The sequence below is a fragment of the Phaethon lepturus genome, unplaced genomic scaffold, assembly GCF_000687285.1.
Source record: "Phaethon lepturus isolate BGI_N335 unplaced genomic scaffold, ASM68728v1 scaffold44489, whole genome shotgun sequence".
In the NCBI taxonomy this organism is placed as follows: Eukaryota; Metazoa; Chordata; class Aves; order Phaethontiformes; family Phaethontidae; genus Phaethon; species Phaethon lepturus.
In genome coordinates this window covers 17,608-39,203 of record NW_010566382.1, presented here as the reverse complement: position 1 = coordinate 39,203, position 21,596 = coordinate 17,608, and the positions used below count along the sequence as shown (strand labels likewise).

Here is a 21,596-nt window from a genome sequence, read left to right as displayed (position 1 = left end):
CAGGCTGGCGAGAGCGCAGAGGAGAGCCCTTACCCCAGCCCGCCTGCCGGCCCACGACCCTGCTCACGCCCAGCCTCCCCAATGCCTTTCTTTTGTCTTCTCCGAGGCAGTTTTCAGGGTTCCTGCTGGAAGCCGAAGCCACCTGGATCTAAGAGACAGCACTGGTGTGAGCAGGGAGAAAGGGCTTTTAAATTAAGGCAAGGGGAATGAGCCCCCCAAAATGCGCAGGCTGCAGGGACTGCACCCACACCCTGCTGACCTGGGTGCACAAACTTCCCCTGACAAACATCCCGTCAGCCAAGTTTGGGAGCAGCTGTAGTCCCAAAGCCACCGGTGACCTAGCCACTAGAGGGGGACAAACCCACACCGGGCGAAGCAAGGTGTCCCCCAGCAGCCCCAGTTCCCTGAGAGCCCCCACCCCAGCTACAGACCACCACAATTAAAATGGAGGAAAACTCTTGAAATAAAGCAAGCTCCCCAAAGCAGGAGTTGAGAACAGCGACTGCTCCCATTCCCGATGCAGACAAAGCATCTGCAGGCAACCTCAGTTTTTGGCTCTCCTGTCCCTGGAGAGCCTGGGAAGCCACCGGGCCACACTGACCAGGCACTTGGGGGTCCAGGCTGTCACCACCTGATGCAGCCATCAATGATGCCCTCAGGCCCCCGCACAGGCTCTCCGTGGCTCTCGCTGGCTGCATCACACTGGGGACGCCCAGCCCTGCAGCGTGGTTTGGCCCAGAGCAGAGGATGTGCAGGGTGGCTCCTCTGTCAACGTTGCCAAGGTCAAGCCCATCAGATGACACGCTGAGGTGATGCCTGGTCAGGCAGGACAGCAGAGGGTTTTTTGGCCCCTGGTACTCCAGGCTGCAGCGCTCCCATTTGGTCCATTTGGACAGTGACCATGTTTGCTGCTTCTCTTAGACCTGAGGACCTGGAGAAAAAACTGTCTCGGGAAAGCAGATTCCAGCTGGCAGATTTACTGGGGCAGGGAAAGGAGAGCATGAGGCACAGGGAACGTTTCAGACAGATGTGACCCACAGGAGGAGCAGACCAAGCAGACGAGAAGAGTAACGTGCATTTGTAGAGGAACAAGGGCATGTCTGATCATGGGGAGACTCGGACACCTGGAGAGCCAGGTACGTGGGCAATGCCAGACCAGAAGCTTTGAGATGAAGTCCCGGAGACAGGATCCATGCTTCTGGAAGAAGCTTTTCTACAATGCTTGGTGCTCCACCACCTCAGGCAGAGCACAAATATAACCCGTTTGTGCCAGTTACTGAGGCCAGTTACTCAGTGAGGTGGCACTGCAGCAAGCAAACGGTTCAGACGTGGGCTCAGCTCCGCACAAGTCAGCCAACAACAGGTCTGACAGCTCCAAAGCCAGAGCCTCATGGACCATCCCGCTCCTCTGAAGCCTAAATAAGGGAAACCAGCACACCCCAAGGGGAGGGGTCACAAGCGATGGACAGAAACAGTCAAAAGGCAACAGAACCTCTCAGAAGTTCCTTCTTTGCCAATGATCCTTCCAGCACCTCCAGTCCAGACCATCCACAGAGGCATCACCAAATGCACAGAGATTTTTCAGCAAGGCATCGGTGCTACAAGGCAACATGTTCACAATCTCATTTCACAAAGGCAGATCTTCTCCTGAGGCAGTGCTAGAAGCTATTCTGATTTCTGGGAGCCCTCCAATTTAAGTTACTGGAGAGCAGGAGCCTTCCAAGGGTGACAGGCAAAGCTAGAAAAGTTAAGGAGAGGCAACATGCTTCTTCCTATTGAAGATGCCTGATGCAGCCTTGTTTACAGAATCTCAGCAGACCGACAATCCCTCCTGCCATGGAGCTGGAAGCACATCTTTGTCACATCTGAAGTGTCATGTCCCACCATGTGATGGCTCCAGGCTCAACCCATGACAGGACACAGAAGCCTATTTCTTCACGTGACCTGACGCATGGGCATCCCGAGGTCACGATCACCACCCAAGAAGCTGTGGGAAAAGGCAGCATTCTCCCGCTCTGTGCCTGCTCCAGTGTGCCTGGGGACACCGGTTAGCAGAGGGTGGCAGGAAGTGTGGTAGGATGTTTGATCTGACAGGCAGATCAAGATGCCAACGTATCAGGGCTCTACGATGAGAAAATACCATGTTCTGATACCGGGTAGCAGACCAACCAAATAAACAGCCACAAAACCCTTCCACAACGCAGCGTCTGCCTAAGTGGACACAGCTACATAGCGACGGCAAAGTTGGTGAGCCCTGAAAAGACGCTGATTATGTGCGTCTTTAGAGTAGGTCTTTCCCAATGGTCCTGTTGGCAAGATCTCAGGTCTGTTAATGACCTCACCTGGTGATGTAAGGATAACAGTACCTGCTGCAGATCGATGGCCCCAGAGCCAGGCTAAGATGCGGTGGAAGACACATGCTTTCCGTTTAGCTTGTCACTAGCGCTCCACCAGAGCCTTGGATTAGGCTCTGGTTCTCCACAAGCACATAAAGAGAAACAGCAGATTAGCAGAAGGGATCCAGGTCTGGGGTGCAGCACGAGGGACCCCACACGGATCACACCTCCCAAGAGCTGTGAGGGAAGGCAGGAGCATCAGAAGACGACCGGAGAAGGGAAGGGCCACGCTTATGTACAGCCACGGTAGGACCGTGTTCTGGGAGAGTCAGCTACAGCTGTGCCAGAACACAAAAGCTATTAGAGGAGGGAGTTATACTGAAGCTTACAAAGGAAACATGACTGAACTAGGATCTGTATCCCACATCATGAGTTACAGATGCATGGATGGCCACTTCAAGGCTCTAGCTTGGTAACAACTTGTCCTGCTTTAAAAAAGGTGTTCTCCACACAAGCTGTTGATGCTGCAAATTAGACCTCACTCATCAGGCATTTCAGTGACCAGAGCAGTTAAAATGTTTAGCTAAAAAAGTCTTATCCCTTTTCAGGTTTTATAAGCCAACCTACATTTTGCCAGTTCCATCATCTCTAAGGAAAATGTAAGTTTTGAAAGTAAAGGTTTAATGTAGTTTGACAAACTTTTCCTGTTTTCTCCAACCACTGCAGTCTGATGACTAAGGACCTTCAGGCCTTGAGGATGCCCTGTAGCACAGCTGCTAGTCCTGAGGGACAGTCCTGCTGCTCAGGACACTTCTGAGCCTCAGAGGACAGCCAGCTTTAAGGAGCAAGTCCTTCAAGGGAAGCCGTTTGCTCTGACCAGACTGCAGGGACTTTGGCAGCTCATCTGCAAGGTACAACCGGACACAGGGGCTAATGGGTCCCATCAAAACCATAGGCACATGTCCATTAGCTCCAGAACATAAGTCCTTTGAACAGGTCTCAAAACCCAGCTAAACACCAACAACCCAACAACCTTGAATGCGCTGCCTTTCAGAACACCCAGCACCAGCCTCCCTCTCTCAGTCCAAGGGTGAAACACAGCGCTCACAGCTTGAGTTTCTCCAGAGCATCATACGTTCCGTGGCAGGGCCAAGGCCACTCCACCACGGTGGCTCAGAAACACATGCGTTGCATACTCCAAGGCCACAGCACACGCTCGAAAAAGCCACAGGAAACCAGAAGCGCACTCCTCTAACAGCACCTACTCCCACCCCTGCAGCCAAGCTCCACCAGAGCTCAGCCTGCACATGACAGCCCACCCTGGGACCCCAGAGCTGCGCCCTCTGCTCCCAATGCAGCAGAGCGCTGGGTTGTACCAAATGATCCACAAAAAAAAGGCAGGAGACAGTGCTCGGAAAAAAAACATGATGGCAAAGACAGAATACACCCATGGCTGCATCTCGATGTCAGCTTCAGCACAGGCAAGCAGCTGAACAGATCAACAAGGAAGGGAGCAGAAGGTAACTGTGGTTTTAGGCACTAAAACGGACTTCTGGGGAATAGAGGGAGGCTGACATTCTCACTGCAGTGCTGAAAGGGCTAAAACACCAAAGCTCATGGAGTCAGCACAACAGGACTAGCAGATACAGCTCAGGGTGTAAAGCTGGGGCGGGGGGGTGAGGACTTGTATAACCTAAGGTCACATCCTGTGCAAACAACCGAAAGAAACAAGGCCAAATGCACCTGAGGCAAGGAAAGGGCTCCAACTGTCACAGTGTCCAGCAGCCCAAGGATTTCACACCCAGAATGGGAAACGAACTGCATCGCAAATGAGCACTCCTGCGCTGATGCCCGTTAAGCGGCCCAGAGGGTCTCCAGAGGAGTCTCAGCCATGCTGGCTGGGAGCAGTTACTGCTCCTGCTAGCCCCAACCCAAAATCCAAGCCAGGGCTGTCCCTCAGCATCAGCTGGTGTAACATTAGCCTCATGTAGAGGAAGAAGAGCACACCAAGCCTGAAGACACACCACCCCCTTACGCCAGGATGGGGGTAAAGTCACAGTCAAGCACAGCATCCTTGTGGGGAAATTCCCTTCCATCTCTGATGCTACCAGGGTATATCCACTTTCTTGTGGCCCCGAGGAATGGCAGCGCCTGAGTCTCCCTCGCGTCTACGTACCTTGACGTCAGCGATGAGGGCGTCCTCATCCTCAATGCCGGTGGGAACACACTTCTTGTGCAGAGGGAGTGACTCCAGTTTGTCCACGAGGCAGCGCAGCCCCTCCAGCTCAAATTGTGTCAGGTGCACCCTCCTGCTCTTGCGCGGGCTGCCACCATTTGGGTCCCAGGCCTGGCCGTTTTGGGAGCCCCGGCTGGAGTCGGAAGAGTCTATAGATGGGGTCTTCTTCAGACCCGGCAGGCTGCTCCGGCAGCTCTTGCCCAGTTCATCATAGTCCACACTGGCACCATTGGCTATGGGGCTGGTGAGAACAGATCGCCTTGTGACTGGTCGCCTGGGTTCCTTCCCTGCTGCATCCTCCTCCTCCTCTTCCTCCTCCTCCTCTTCCATGTTTACCGAGTCCGAGGAGCTCAGCTCCATATCTGCCACAATGGAGAAAAGAGTGAGAGAAGAGCACAGTGGCCAGACAGTCACCCACAGGAGGCATTCAGTTGCTAGAGGAATCCTCCCAGTTACCAGAGATGCTGGGGCAACGGAAACATACGGGGACAAGGCGAGAGGAAACGATGGGGCATGTATCAGCTAGAAAAGAGCAATTAAAACCCCTTCCCATTCCTGGCTCGTTTTGTGGGAGGGAGAAGCACAGAACATGGGAAAACCTCCCAGAGGAAGAGACAGCAACACCCTAGACTGAATTTCATAGAATCCTAGAATGGTTTGGGTTGGAAGGGACCTTTAAAGATCATCCAGTCCAATCCCCCTGCCATGGGCAGGGGCATCTTTCACTAGATCAGGTTGCTCAAAGCCCCATCCAACCTGACTTTGCTTTGGAGGGCTTGGGATCTCCAGCCATCTGGTCCTGGGAGAGACTTGGGACTTTGATCCTGCCTTCATGATGGGAGAGAGAGGATGTGGACCATGAGGTCTCCGAGCCTGACTGTGCACAATAAAGCACCCTTCCCTGACAGTAAAAGGGAAGGGGGCTCTCCAGCTCCCTTCGTTTCAGCTCTGCACTAGTTCCCACTTCACGCTGCTCAGTGGTAGAGAAGGGGCAATGAAGGCACTGGAGGCCTCCAGGCAGGAGGAGGACACAGACAGACTTTCCCAAACCAAGTGCTGCGGGAGATCTCCAGAGAACCACAGGAAAAGAACAATAGCTGGGAGCCACATCCCTCTGTTAGGGCCCCTTGGACAGAAGTCGAAGGCCCCAAAGAGGCTGTGGCTGTGAGGAGAGGTGCCCAGAAGTCAGCATTTACAGCCTCTTAGGAGAGTGAGGACAGATTTACTTCAAGGGCCTTGGGTGGAGGCTATGCAACTGCCTCCCACTCTGCAGAAGGGTGTCTGTAAGAAATCATCTCTTGAACCACTGCTCAGGCCCCGCTTGCCTCGGCTGTAAGGAGGCCAAACATTCCTTTTGTGAGACACTCCCTGCGCTCCCTTCCACATAACCTTGACAGCACTTTAAACTCTGCGTGCAGGAAGGCCCTGGCCAGCAAGAAAGCATTACTGCCCCGCAGCTCACAGCACAGTGGTGGTTACTGCAACTTCCCTCTGCCTCTTCTGTTAAAGGCTTTGCATGTACCAGCAAGGGCAGGAACTTGTGTGCTGGTTTTGCAGCTGCAGGGAACCTGGCCTGTTGCAGGGGCAAAGGAGGAAGCAAAAGTCTGGCTAGTTTTGACTCCTTACTCAAATGAAAAGAAATAAATTGCACCTCCTTCAGCCAATTTGCAATGCCCTCTGACTGCTCAGTACAGCAAACAGCAAAAAAGGAGGAAATACCCAAAGAAACCACCTTGCAAAATCGAGGAAGCGATGGTCCCAAATTCTTCCCACACAGCCCTCCCCGGCCCACTGCGCTGCTGAGCCTGGCAGTACCCCAGCAGGAGGGTGCAAGAAACCGCTTACGATACAGGTGAGGAAGGAATAAGGGCTGGACAGCCAACGCCGCGGGCTTACCCATACTGAGCGATTCCTTCTGGAAGTCCTTGGTCAGATGTGAGCGGCTGGTGATGCAGTAGACATAGCGTTCCAGCACATACCAACACATCTCGTAATAGAAGGGATAACGAAACTTATTTGGGACCTGCAAGAGGCAAGGGGAAGGGGATCAGCTCAGGCTGCCTTCACCACTGGGCTGCAGAGATAGCTCTTATTACTGCTGCCTCAAACCAGACCGATCCCCTCCTGAGAGACAGGAAACGCGTGTACATGTTTAACAGCATCATTCATGCTTCTGGCAGCCTGATGCAATTCTCCTTGCAGAAGAATGTTATCACCAGGCAGAGCAGAGACCAGGCACTACTCACAAGCCATTAAGATTTTATTTTTCTTTGTTAGGGTTGCAGCTCTTCCCCCCAGACCTCCTTCTCATTAGTACAAGGAGAGAGTGACAGATGCCATGAAAGATTTCAGTTAAAGGTTCAAGCCCTCTTCCTAAGCCCCAGCACAGCATCTGACAGTATTTGTATGGTGGCAGGGAAAGGGTTGGTCTATTAAGAGAGGTGTTACCACCTCAGCTATTTAGCAGAGTGCTACTGGGGCTCTGTCACATCAGCCTGGCAATTCACACGCAGGCAGAAGATGGCCCTGACCCTGCTGCCTGCCTCACACCTTCCTGAGGCTACCCTGCCCAGGGTGGAGCAGGCACACACTCCATCGTCCTATGTACGTCTCAGCTGCTCTGGGTGATAGTCTGACATCTGAGTGCTAACCCACAGGTCCTGGCTGCTGCAGCACCCTGAACTGCTTCAGAGAGGCCAACAGTCCGTCCATCACAGCCCAGGCATGTCCCGAGGATTCTCTGCAGGACCCACATCTCCACAATGAGCAAGCGAGAACACCCACTTGCTGACAGTGTTCTCTGCTCAAGACCTCAAGAAGCCTTTAGTTTTAGTCATCTTAGGCCACATCACAGTCTAAGATCAACAGCAACCAGCAGCCAAAAGGCAGCCAGGTAACGGAAGAGGCAACACACTGGATGCACTCCCATGGCCATGTTGCTGCCGCCTTCTTCCCTAGGAAGGTGGCCTGGGGAAGTCCCAGTCACACTCACAGCGAGGCTTCCAGCCCCCTCGGAAGCCTGGTGTCAGTCTGGAGGCAGCATGAAGGAACTCAACAAGCCTTAGTGCACACCGCAGGCTGCCCCTCTGCCCAAGCTCCTGCCGTACATCTAGCAGGCCAGGGCATCTTGCTTGCAGACCGCTGGAGTTTGAGCGGTCTGTCACAGGGTGAGGCTCAGCTTGCCTGCCTGCACACCACCGCTCTTGGCCGCACCCTCCCCGCCATCGCGGGAGGCCACGTCCTCCCAGCTCTCCTGCAGGTCCTTACCCGCGTGCGGTCTTCGATGCTGTAGATCCGGAGCTGCATAGGGATGTTGAAGCTGTGTAAGAAGTTGCCTCCGAAAACCAGTGTGTCCATGGGAGTGTAGACAGCATGGATCCAACCTTGGAGAGAAAGCAGAGTTTGAAGAATCCTTCTGAGTGACTAGGTGAGGTTGAAGTCTCACAACTGACAGTCCCTACTAACTCCAGTTCCTTTGCAGACTCTTACGAACTGCGCTCCTCAGAGCAGGGCCGTCAAATCTGCACAACCTTCACGCAGCTCAGCTAAATCCACCCTGACAGGCGCACCCTTAACCTGCACCCAGGTTAGCTGCAAACACACAGACTAGCTATTGACCCCTTGTCACATCAGCCAGCCCCAGCAGCAGCAGGGGGCTAGGATGGGACCAGAGACTCTTTGAGGAAGGCGGACATTGCTGTGTTACAGCAACGATGTCCACCTGAAGTGTCACTGCTGAATTACTCAATACCCAGCTCACTTAACCCATCTAAGAGCTAGAGACAGACTTGTACTTTGGCACTTAAATACACCTGTGGATCTGGCCTCACATCCTCCCATATGTGCCAGTATCCACCTCCTGTCCATAGCTTTTTGTCATCCTGGTGTCTCTGCAAAGTTGCTTTCTAGTTGTGTTAGGCCTAAGAACATCAGCAACAAGGAAAACAGCCTTCCCAAGTCTGTTCAACAATTAAAATACCCTCAAAGTAACAACAGAGCTGGGACTTGAGTTATCTCCAAGGCTAAGCGATCCAGCCAAGCCCAACATCTTGGGAATTCCAGCATGGTTTTTTCCTTAGGACGGGGCCCTCAATTCAAAAGAAGTGTCAGTCGTGATAACAGGACTCAGATGAGTAACTTGTGCAATCCCTGGTGGTTTCTGTTCCCGGTGCCGCTGTGAGCTACAACACAGCTTATTCCTGCACTGCTGTTGGAGATGAAACGGCAGGTTACAGCGGCCTTTGACATCTGAGACAGTCTTGTGGACACAATTTTTATGCAACAGTTTTATTTGAAGCCTTCAGAAGGGCCCAACAATCTTTCGCCTTGCAAGGGAATATTCCCTACTGCAAGCACAACATTTTACAGACGTCCCAAGACTCCATCACAGCTCCTAACAGGCTGTGAGCCAGTCCTTGCAAACAACCAGCTTGAGCTGCTTTTTCACCTGCCTCATCTCTTCTGCCTTCGGCGTCTTCTAGCACAGCACTGGACTAACTGTGCATGCAAGACATTGCTGATGTTCTCCAATTATTCTGCTTGCTAAGCCAAGTCAGGCTAAAGATCTCTCCTCACTCTTTTCAGTGTTCCCACTCCCAGCCTCAAAGTCCCCTTGCCCAAGCCCTCTGCAAAGCAGTTACCTGCAAGTCTCTCCATGTTACTGCTTCCCAGCTCCCTAGTGGGATTCAGAGTTTTCCAACATCCACTTCTAGCTACATGCTTTCCAATTCTCCTATCTCCAGTACATGCAGACTTCAATTGTCTTTCCTCGTGTCCAGAGCAGTCACTTTGCTCCTTAAACTCACACACTGGCTCCCTTTCTTGCTTCACAATTTGAACATAACTCTGCAGAGATTTCACAAAAGACTCAGGAAGCTGAGGAGTTGTGCTGCCTTGGGCCAGCCTCTGTCCTCAACGTGCACTGCTCTGCATGTCAACGTGACGGGCTCTGGGAAAGCCGTCTTTAATAATTGATCAAGCGTGATGTGAGCCAGCCACAGCTTTCCTGTCGCCTGGGCTGAATCCACAGTGCCATGACAGCCATGTTTCGGGAGCTGCCAAGCAAGAGGACAGAGCCACATCACATCTCCCTCTCCCAGTTACTCATGAGAGAGAAAACTAAATCCTGCCTGTTCTGATTTGTGTCCCAGGAATTTCAGCCTCTTGCCACAAACCTGGCAAAGGCCAGGATGCACCTGCCCACCCTGCGGTACCTGAGGGGATGACAAATGTGTAGCCCTGCTTGAGCTCGATGCGCTGGCACTCTGACACTCTGTCCCCAAGAAAAATGTCTCCCTGCTTCCCTGAGAGAAGCCAGTTTTCATAGAGCTCCAGGTTCTGGGGTGTAGGAGGGATCAACCAGAAGATCTGCAAGTAAGGAGAACACATGTATGTCAGTCATAACATAGTTAACAACAAGGGGCTACTCCCTGCTTCTGCCAAACCTGCCCTGCTCCCTCTCCAGACATCTAAATCTCTTCCTCTCCCCACCCACAGAGGATGCAAGCCTGCGGAAATACCCAGCAGAGTGACCTGAACAATAGTCCCATTTGAGAGGGCAAGCTGCTGAACGAGGTCCTTCCTGATCTGATGCACTGAGCACCACAGGCAGGCTGAGCTTGGGATGCTTTGTAGTATTTACAACATGAGTGCCAAGAGATATAGAGCCCACTGAAGGCATCAGAGTGTTACAGACAAAGGTGACATCTATCTGCATGTTTCTGCCAGGTAAGACCTTCAACTTAACTAGAGATTTGCACCTCTATGTTCTTAAAGGTCCTTTCCAACCTAAATGATTCTAAAGAAGTGACAAGAGTTTTTTCCTAGAGATCAGCCTTCAATGCTTGTGGAGGGAGTCCAGCCAGCCAGCTTCAGCAGCATACTTCTTCCATAGCAGCTACAAGCGAAAAGGTTCCCTATCCTAAGGCTGTCCATGGCTTTCTCAGAAGCTGTCCAACCACCAAAGGCAGCCTTTTCTACCCCCTGACTTCCTCATGAATTCAGCCCTAGATGGCTGATGTTTTTTTATCAGAAGCAGTGAAGTCTTTTCTAATTGTTCACAAGGGCTAACTCAGGAGCTAGGTGCATTTCCCTGGGCAAGGGGTGGGACCTGCCTTTGGTAAATTCCGCACTACAGGATACTTTCCTCCACATTAGCTTTTCCTCATAATACTAAGCCGAACTACCACCGGATTTTGCTGCTCCAACTGCATTGATTCAAAGGTACTACGATGATTCTGTCTGCGTCGCTGCCCTCCCTGGACAGCAGTGCAAAGTCTCCTTGACTACAGTAGAGCTGACAACTGCAGTCAGCGAAAACCTGAATACAAGCTCTTCCATGCTGTTCTAGCGGTAAAGCTAAAGCACGGGTTGAGTCCCAGGCAGTCAGAGGGCAGGTTTTCCCAGCAAGAACTTCATACTAAGCATCATGCTCTGACCGTGACTGTGCTCTCTAGGGCAGCGGAAACGCTAGCTAGGGTGTCCGACTCAATTGTTCAAGTACTAGCTAGCCTTTTCAGTGATACAGCACCCAAACTATTAGAGATTTGTTTTCTGAAAGTTAAAAGACAAAATACAACATCCCCACCTGTAAAGGGGAGCTTAAGGTGCAATTCACCCTGCCTAAGGGCAAATGGGCAGATTGGCACCTCCCCAGATCCCCTTCCAGACAGATTTCTTCCAAGCCAGGCCCTAGTACAACACACAGCTGGGGTGACGGATGCCTGGCACAGGGAAATCCCTGCACAATTATAACTGGAAGTCATCCATCAGTGAATAAACATTGCACTCAGATGAAGTCTGTAACCAGAAAAAACAAAATTCAAAAAGGAGCTTGGGGTTCAGTTTTCGTATCTTGGGCTGAGCTCAGCTACAGGAAGTAGCTCCAGACAAGCAGCTCAGCTCTGACAGTGTTTCAGAGCTACTTCTCACTCAATCATCCAAGGCTTTTGCAGTGAAGGCCTGTCACTAACCTTCAGTTCAAATGCTTCTGCTTTTGAAGTCACTTGATGTTCTAAGGTGACCCCTCACACATTTGTTGGCTATTTAAAACCCCTGGACAGCTTAGCTTTAGGAGAGGCTCCCATTCATCTTTAATTATCTTTCTTCTGTTTGCTGCTGCTCCCAGTGTGCTATTTGCACCACACCAAGAGGTGATCAGCCACGTAGCCAGATGATCTCTCAGAAGCCCAAGGCACTGGATGAATTGGGTTATTCTACCCTAGGTCATTTAATCTTTTGTAAGGTTGTCTCAGCATCATCTCTACAAGCATGGGTTTTCAGCCTGTGCCTGATGGACCTCTGAGGGCCTGAACTACTTCCAAGAACCACAGATAAACACGTTTAGGGTGGAAAGAATTCAATTCGCTGTCTGGGACCTGCATCTTCAAGGATCAACAAGAAAATAGACTAAAAGCCACTCTCAAAGCGTCTGTAACTTTCCCAACAGGGACTGTCCTCCTACCTTTCCCCCTCGGTGGATGTGGTACCACACAGAAGTACCACCAAAGTCCACGTGGAAATCTGTGTAGCAGCCCTTGACACTCATCAGACAGTACCTGGTGGAAAACAAGATGACAATAAGGTGAAAATGAGTGGTGATCCACATTTATAGAGCAGATACAATGTCTTCAAAAGGGAATGGGCTACCCAAACCCAGGCCAATGGCTCAGAGCAGTGCCAGAAACCAATTAACTGCAGCGCTAAGCCCTTTGCAGGGAGGTGGTGGTTTGCGGAAGAGCTCACTTAGCATTTATATCACATCCCCACAAAAAAATCTAGTCCAGGCAAGAGGCGAGCTCTCATCCTCACACACCTGGCAGCTCTAGAAACCCCCATATCACAGGTCTGGCCTACAGGGCCTGATGAGCAGCGCCTAACAGCTCAACCGACTCTAGATATCTCAGGGTGGTCAGCACCAAGAGTTTCCCCAAAGCGCAGTGAGCTCCTAGAAGCCACACGACTACCTTTCCACACGGAATTCAGCAGGGGCTTAAGTAACTAACTGCAGTGTCCTGACAAGCGTCACCCACTGAAATAAACAGGGAGACTGTTCCTCTCGCTTTCCCACAGTACAAACTGCTTCTCCCTTGGGCGGTTTTCTTGCAATTGATGCTTTGCTGCCTGCCACCACTGGAACAGCTCAGGAAGTCACTTACTTCTGCACCTTTGGATACTGCATCTCCAGGATAGCATTCGTAGACTCTGTCTGACTCTCCTTCAGGTGCCTGGGCCACATGTTATCCACCCAGTCAATCAAATCCACCTACAGCAGAAAGGTGAGAGACATGAGTAGAGATGAAAGGGGCACAGTAACTTCTTTTGCTACCCCCAGGCTGTCCTGGAAGTTATACTGACTACCTGCTTGGTAAGCTGGGTGTGGCTGGGCACCTGCGGGATGCAGGGTTGCGCTGGGCCCACCAAAGCCACTGCGGTGCTGCACAGACTGCCAGCCAGTCGAGCCCAGAGCACACCCACAACAAACGACAGGACCAAGGAAGGGAAGGAAGCCCTGGTGTTAGCTGAATGGCCACGACACCCCCTTTTTGGCCCCCACACACCCAGCAATCTTTCCGATGCCACTGGCGCAATCCCACATGTAAAGCACTTACGACCAGCTGTTCTGATGCCAGTTGCTGTACCGCGAGCCTCTGAATTCACACAAGCAGCAACCACCACAGCAAGATCCCAAGTACGGTACTGGGATGCTGGTCTTCTACTTAGGGGCTAGGCAGGAACTGCTGTGCACTGGGCTTACATATATGACATGCTGGGCAGTATCTGCAAGGGTGGGATTCAACTCACTAAGCTTCAGGACAGCCAGAGCAGGCAGAGATGTCCAGGCTCCCTCTGCAGTTAACAGAGAGAAGTGAATGGCCCTACAGAGCTGCCCCTTCCGCTCCACCAACTGCAGAGGGAGCCCAGGATGTCTGTCCCATTCAGCCCACCTTCCACGCTTCAGTAAGGGCAACTCATTTTCCCCCTGCCAAAGAGCCTCCTGCCCCGCTTCCGGCACACTTCCAGTCTTGGCCTCCTCTGCCCTCAGAGATTCCAGCTCTTTGCATCAGAAACCCTCCCTGCCATGCTCTGGAGTCCCAGCTGAACACAGGGTTGCTGTCCTAACAGGAGCATAGTTTCCAAACACCAAGGAAACCACAAAGCTCAACCAGCATCCAAGCTTTAGCTACTCTCTCAAAACGCAGCAAGCATTGCTGAGCTCTGCTGTCCAATTTCAGCCCTGCTAGAGTTTTACACCTGGACATGCATTATGGCAAGCCACCCCTGCCCTGCGCCTCTCTGGCCACAACAGAGCCGATTTCTGCTGCAGGACGCAGGAGAGGGCTCCGCACCAAGCATCAGAGCAGCGCAGTGCACAGCACAGAGGGAAGGTAGGCCCAAGACTGAATGACAGCCAAGGTCTTGGCAGGCAGTGGAATCAGCTAATTGGGAGAGGCTGGAAGCCAGCGTCCCCATCCTGTCCCCAACACTCACTGTGGCTGAGCACAAATCTGACCCCTCTACTCAAACTCAGGTACTTGTTCAATCTCTGTGCCTCTTCTTGATCACCAGCCATCAGGAGCAGGTTACTTTGCTCTAATTATTCCTCAGCCAATCACTTCCATTTCTCTAACTGATGACAGCTAACGAAAAAGTCGGCTCTCAGCAAAATGACACACCAGGGACTTGACCATGGTCATGACAGCTGAGGGATGCACAGCCTGACTGTGAGATCAGCTATAGCAGATGAGGTCCAGGTCAACACAGGATCAGCTCTAGTGGCTTCCAGAGCACGGCAGTGACATCTCTGGCTGAGCCCATGCATGTTAAGAGCAGCTCCTCTCCTCCTGCATTCAAGTGCCAGCCTGCACCTCGCCTACAGAGGACCACAAGCACAAGGGAAAGGACATTCCTGCAGAAGGAAGAGCCACACTCACCGTAGCAGGTCTCTGCACCAGGTTCTCCAGTTTGGTGTGGCTGAACTCCAAGCTGATGACATTGTAAAGTTTCTCCCGCTCAGCCTCGGGTGTTTCGTAGTAGCGTGCCCACTGTGCCATGGACATCTCAATATCCCTCTGCGTATTCACATCCATGACATCCACCATCCGTCGGCTCCCTGCCAGAACAGACAGATGTCACTGGAACCATCCCTGTGCACAATGGACCACCCAGAAAAGAGACTCCAGGAGACATGAGATCCTTCCCCAAAGAACCCACCCACACAAGTGTGATGTCTTGGCCTCTCCCATAACTTCATCTTCTTCCATACCCACATTGAAACAGAAGCTGCTTCAGGTCAAACTAGACTCAGAGGTAAGAGTTGTGATCTGCTGGCGAAGGATGGCTCAGGTTCAAGCAGTGGCACATGGGGGAGCTACAAAGCCAGACCTCTAGCTTTGCTAAACCCGATGACTCTCCCCATTCCTCCTTATCTGCCCAGAGCACAAGAGAGGTGCATGGTTGTCCCCAGACACTTACCGACACACAGCCGCACATCATTCACGCTGAAGTCCGGATCTGGCATCCTGCAGGACAAACACCTTGCTAAAAAAATCATGAAGTGCTTCTGGTTGCAGACCCTTCTCACCTGTAACCCTGGTATGGGCATCTTGAAGATACTACCGTGCTTCTTTTTGCCTCCTGGGTGTGGGTGAAGAGCATGCAACTATATCTCTGGAGGCATAGATCTGGGCTGCGTGCTGTGGTGAAACACAGGGCCCAACTTCTGGCTAGGGAAGCAGATTTGGGAATAGGATATACCATCTCTAGAGCATGAGCTGTTGTACAGTGGCTTCTGGCAAATGAGCAAGCAGGCCTTACGCTAAGCAATCCTAGGTCTTATTTTAAAGACTGCTCGTATGAGTTATCCCAATATAAAGGGCATAGCCAGACCAGCACAAGCAGTGTATTTCACTGACACAGCATAACTGCTCTGTTTGTACTGGCATACTTTTCTGTAGAAACACTGCTGTCACAGGCAGAATGGGCAGGCAGCCACTCAAGCAGCTCTTGACCCAGAGGAATAACCAAAAGCTCATGAGAAATCCAGTTTCACCCACGCTGTAATCCTCAGTACCAAATCTCTGCCCTCCCAAGTCACCCAGCAGTTAAAACTGAGCCCGGCACAATTTTCTATCTAATTCACCACAGTAGAGTACACACGCGCTGGATGAGATGTTGCTCATCCATTCGCAGCCAGCTGAGGAATTTAAGAGCAGTGTTGCTGACACTGGCTCTGACAAAGTTTGCTAGGGCTAATTTATGCCTCTTTTGTATTGATCAAAACAAAAACCACTGACCCAGCAGAAACACTGGATCAGATCAGGTTTTTTTTTTATTTTTTAAAAGATAGCTGTAATGATTTGATGTAGTTTTCAGGTATGTAATACTACATCTACCACCCCATAGCGTATTTATATGAACATCACAAACCAGCACAAAGTCTTGCATCGGTACAGCTTTACACTCAAAGCTGTATACCTTAGTTGACTTACTGTAGCAAGAGAGGCAGATGACAGTTTAGAAGTAACCATATTGGGTAAATCAGGTTGGAATTCTGGAAAATGCCAGAAATACTACAAATTGCTTGAGACTCTGGCAATAGATGCCTATATTGCTAGGAGAGAAACCCAGCCAGATGTTGCATCAGAGCAGCAGCGGGACTTTCCACATATTTGGTTGAATTGTGATCACCTACAGCCAATTCAGACCTCTCATTTTAAGTCCAAACAGACTAGTAAGAACAGGGTAACTGAGGTGGAAGATACATCTCTCTGCTCACTGCACGTAAAGAACAGCGAGGACAGGACACAGTCATACCAATTTGGCAGAGCACAGATCCAGCTACCGGGATCAGATCCCATGCAATGTGGGGAGAGGCAAGAAATCAGGCCAGAGTCATCCACTACTCTATGCCCCTAAGACTTACTTTATCCCCAGGCCATCAGAGCTCCTGAAGATGAGAGGGTCTCTCAGGCCGCCCCGCTGGATGTATTCAACTGTGAAGTCTGGTGTGGGGAAACAAAAAGAGGGAAGGTGTTAGGGGAGACTCCTTCAGAGGATTATAGACAAACTGAGGTTAGAGAGGATCTCTGGAGATCTCCAGTCCAGCCCTGCTCCCAGCAGACTGACTTCAGACTCAGATCAGGTTGCTCAGGGCCCTGTGCAGTTGAGACACGGGAACCTCCTTGTACCTCTGTGGCAAGGCTAGCCAGTCAACGAGAGCCCTGCTCCTTGCTATTTCTACACCCCTTTGGAGATCCTGAAACTCCTTTGCGGCAGTTCTGCGAGCAGCATGGTGTGAGCTGCTGAAAAGCCTCAGACAGGCCCCCCAGGGAGTGGGGGGAGTTTAATCCAACAGGCTGCACCAGACAAGGGAAGAGCATGGTTTTTGGCCTCACTTCCCTAAGCCCACAGCCAGGCAAGGGACTCCTTGAAGAAATGCTCCTCCTTCACGGTAAATCCTCATGAAGCTTGCACGGGCTGTGCGATGAAAAGACGTCCCACTGAGCCGTATGCGTGGTGAAAGAAAGGGGAGAGATCCCACATAGTCTTTGAATTAAGCAACTAGTAGACATGTGGCTGCAATTACAGGTGCTGACCCAGGCGAACCCGCTCGTTCCTGGCTGCCACGTGTCCCAGCAGGCCTGCAACACTGCACACTGGCTCACTGCTCTCCAGACCGAGCAGCTTCCATGCCATTTCCCACACACGCTCCCTGTTACCAGCTCCCCTGGCCCAAGGGTTTAGCAGGCTTGAGCCAATCCTCCACCAAGATGCCTCACATTGCCTTCAAACTGTTTAGGGACTGCGCAGGACTTGCAGGGGAGCAGGCAGAAACGTTCCCCGCCTGCTCTGCGCTACTTGGGTTATGCAAGTGAATCGGTTTACAGCAGAGGAAAGCACAAAGCTGGTGTGAACAGCAGACAGCTTTCCCATCTTTACAGAAGGATGGAAAGTATAAGGTAGCAAAACATAGGACAGTGGGAAAGGATTTCATTAACACCACAATTGCCTTGTAACCACCCTTCAAGTTGGCAGTCAGGGAGGCTTTGGGCGTAGTCAGATGCACAAGAGCACATCCAACTGCGCTCACTGTTAGCTTTCTACGAAAGGCTTGGGGAAGGGTCATCTCACACACCATGCCTCACTGGAGAAGCAGCCAACCACAGCAGCTGTCTGGTTACTGACAGCAGCAGCACACTCTGCAGCACGGCAATCCCAAGACAAACCTTTGCCTTCCATGAAGACCACAAAGGTGGAGTTAAACTTGTTGGTGGACAGCTTTTCCTCGAGGTCAAATGTCCTCTTCCCTTCAATTTCATCATCGGAGATGCCATCGTCCTCGTAACGCCGCCTCATCGTGCCTCGCTGAGAAGAGAGCAGACCAGGAAGGTAAGAGTTATGGACCAGGAGGAACAACAAGCTGGCCTCCCAGAGCCTCATCTCAACCTGGCACAGCTCAGCCAGGGCCTCTGAGGGAGCCCTGGGCCAGCAGCAGGCGGTCCCCGGGAAGCCTACGCGCTTCTACTCCCTATATCACGAAGTTATATTATCCACTAGGTCTCTCACTCAAAAAGCACTGCTGGTATCAGTTTTCAAGAGAGACATGCCAGAGAAGATCTACTTAGGCAACATCTGTCCTGGATCCAAAACACACCACTGAAACACCAGATTTGCTCCTCCTACAACCAACAGATTTGTGCAAGTTGGGCTCTGTGGGAGATGGATAATTCACTCCTAACGAGTGCTAACACAGAAACACGGAAGGAGGGGAGATAGTTCAGTATAACTGGGGCAAAGGAAAAAGAATCAGTTTCCCATTTTTACAGGTGCATCAGTATTATGCTGCGCTGGAGGTAAAGGCACTTGTGAATTCAAATCCCTGCCAGAATGCCAAGTGATAAAGGAAGGGTTTTATGCTGAAGACAGTTCTCAAGTTTTCATCTTTGGCTATGCTTGTACACAAGAGTTGATTTATTCCCTTGTTTGTATGTGTGGGAGTAGCAGGGGGGAAGTAACCCTTTTCTTGAAGGGTCTCATAAGTACATCTGTACTGGGATTCCTGACAGACATCCTCTTCTAGCATTGCTGGATCTGGAAGGAATTACTGTCCCCAGCTGTTAGCCACTCCTCCAGAGACCAGCCATGCTGTGGCAGAGCTGTTCGTGGGAATGCTCCCTAAATCTCCTCAGATAAAAGTCAACCTGGTCTGAATTAGCCAAACTGACTTGCCCCAATTAGGGATGCTCCTGTTATAAAGCATTCACACCAACTGTTGTGCCAGCGGACAGCCAGGGACAGGATGGGGCAGGAGGTGACGCAGCAGCTACTGTCACATCTGGGCCTGGAAGCTGGCACCTGCCTGCAGCAGGGACGCAGAGCGGCATTGCAGCACCGGTAGCAGGGTCCCAGCCCCAGCAACACCACTAGTCCCGGCCACGGGCCGTGATGCTGAAATTCATCATTGCCGGCATGGTGACCAGCGTTGCACGTCTGTGCATCACGGTCCCTGCACGGCCTCCTGCCATGGCACACCTCCCACTGCCTGGAGCGGAGCACATCTGACAGTTTACTTCTTCCTCCTTTCAGGGTCTCCTGGAAAAGACAAGAGTGCTCTTTCCCAGATGAGGGCATATGCCTCGGGCTCCCCGTGGCAGCGAGCTGCAGGTCTCCTCCCTGTAGCTCAGCGCCGACTGGGGCTTCACCCAAAGCCACTCTCCGCTCGCTTCCGTCTTCCTCACCCAGGCAGGGCTTGCTCTGACCACATGAAGTCCCAGGAGGTACAAGCTCACCTTTCAGTGATGGTGAAAGCCCTTGAGGGTTTATTTTGCCCCTGAGCAGCCAGCCCCAGCCCTGCCCTCACCTTCCCTTTAACCCCTGGCCTGCCAGCTCCCCCAGCCCATCACACACTACAAAGCTGGATCAAACACACCCAGGATACCTTCCAGTGAGTTACTGCCTGGTATTAGCCACCCATCAGTCTGATCACTACATTGCTTTGCTTGTCCCTCTCCTTTTTGGCCCTACCTATTTACACAGCACCAGTGAAAAAGAAAGGACCCCCTTATACACATGCACCACTTTAAAGATGCTTTTAAACGAATTAGTTCAACCAGTGCAGGAGCACATGGGGACACTCGTTTCGAAAGCAGACTTCCCTTCCCCGCCCCCCCCCGACATATAAGTTTAGCCTCACGCTTTCAAGAAGGCTGATCAAGTCACAAGTAGTTTCTCTGCCATCAAGGCAGAGCAGCTTACCTCTCCCAGCTCTTAACACCTCATTAACTTCGGCTTGGTTTTCCAAACACCCCTCCAGAAACCTGAACACAATAGGGGCACAAACACCTCGTCTGCAAGGCAGGAACAACAGGCTGCTCCTGAACGGGGCATCTCAGAAACAGTGTTGGAATGGCCCCGGTGCTTAAACAATCTGGAAAAGGCTTAAGACAAAGGACTGCAAACCCAAAACTCACCAACTAAACAGGGATAGCAAGCAGGAGTACTTTCTTTCACTGTTTTTAACAATACAAAGATAAAACTTTGATAACAATAAAAGAAATATAATTTTACTTACTGCTTTTATGGACACACTTATATAAACGCACAACGACGCATTAAAAATAAGGACAAGAAGAGGTGCCACCCGCAGAAGCCAAGCGACATATTCCCGGCTGGGAACAGCTGTGGGGTGCTAGGGCCACGCATCCTGCTGCTCCCAACACAACCCAGGGGCTGAAACTTCCAAACCCTCAGCCTTTAAACCCAGACCAGCTCTTTCTAATAGATGCACCAGAGCATGAAGTTACAGATGTAGAGGTATCACTGGGAGAAGAGTACCTGGCTGTGTTATATCAGAGGATGAGCTCACCTTATAAAGCACTTTCCCTTAAAAATCACTGAATCAGTTAACATGGCATGGTGCTCAGTTTTAAACAGGCCTGCCCTGTACAGGATTTAGGGACACACAAGAGACAGCCTCATACTCAGCTTTTGCTGAAAAGCCCCAGCGTTTCGAGAAAGGCCCATTTCAAACTCATCCCTGCCCCAGGCGGGCACCCATCCCTGCAGGCCGGCCGGGTAGGCTGCTGGGAGCATTGCTGTGCTTCTGCTGAAGCCCAACAGCTAGCCAGGGCTGGGCATGGCTTCCAGCTCCTGGGAGGAGCGGAGCCTCTCCCCTCATCGCCAATCCTCTCCCTGCTGCAAAACCTCACATCTCACCTCCGTGCTGGTGGTCTGAAACAGTCCAAAACAGCTGCCGGGGAAGGATGGAGCCAGACGGCCCTGGCTCGGCCACACCACAAGACGCCCATGGCGAGAAAGGATGGCGCAGGTACACTGCTGTTAGCAGAGAACCGTGTTTGGGTGCCTTTGGGATCACAGCATGGACAGGCGGAGCCGTGCTGGCCCCACCTTTGGGGGGCAGGAAGCTGCACAACCAGCTCCCATAGGTCTCAGCTCCTGTTAACCCACGGGAGACCTTGCTGAACTCCCCCCAGGCAGCACAGCACGCACAAACAGCGTTGAGATGCTCATCTCCAGATGCCAGAGCACCCGCTTTCTCCCCATCGCCGATCAGCCCAGGAAGCACCGCTTGCTGCTGCGTTCGCCTGTGCCGGGAGGAAGAGCCCTGACAAAAGACGCTCGCAGGTCTGCCAGGCAGAATGCAAACACGGGGCTTTCCTGGCTGGCCAGCGCCAAAGTCCGACAGAAAAAGCCACCCCAGCTGATTCCAGCTCCACGTACACCCATAGACCCTTCCTCACCTCCTCTGGACGTAAAGGGGAAGCCCGAACAGCTCCAAGCACTGGACAACCACAATTCCCATCCCAGAACCATTTCAAATCACTTCTGCCCGGCAGAGCGCTGCACGAAGGTGCGGAAGGCTTAGGTCATATGGGCAAGCATGCCAAGGAAACACGATTTGTAGCTTCCCTTTTATATTTCTGTGCTTTCAGAGAAAAAAGTAGAGGTCACGGTGCTTCCTTGTGCTTGTTTGGTCCCTTAGTTGTGCAGACCCTGATAAACTG

The 21,596-nt window shown here is 51.8% G+C and overlaps 1 protein-coding gene across 1 annotated transcript; it reads right to left on the bottom strand.

The window, feature by feature from the left end:
- Positions 1 to 33: 33 nt before the first annotated feature.
- Positions 34 to 17,928, bottom strand: LOC104627312 (lysine-specific demethylase 2A-like; the record flags this gene model as incomplete). The annotated part of the gene is made up of 12 exons (XM_010295463.1): positions 17,799 to 17,928; positions 16,496 to 16,574; positions 15,046 to 15,092; positions 14,505 to 14,683; positions 12,729 to 12,835; positions 12,035 to 12,128; positions 9,786 to 9,939; positions 7,840 to 7,955; positions 6,469 to 6,595; positions 4,513 to 4,934; positions 3,472 to 3,597; positions 34 to 148 (listed from the first exon to the last, which is right to left on the bottom strand). Coding segments are annotated over exons 1-12 (1,696 nt in total), but the record flags the coding sequence as incomplete, so codon positions are not given.
- Positions 17,929 to 21,596: the final 3,668 nt, after the last annotated feature.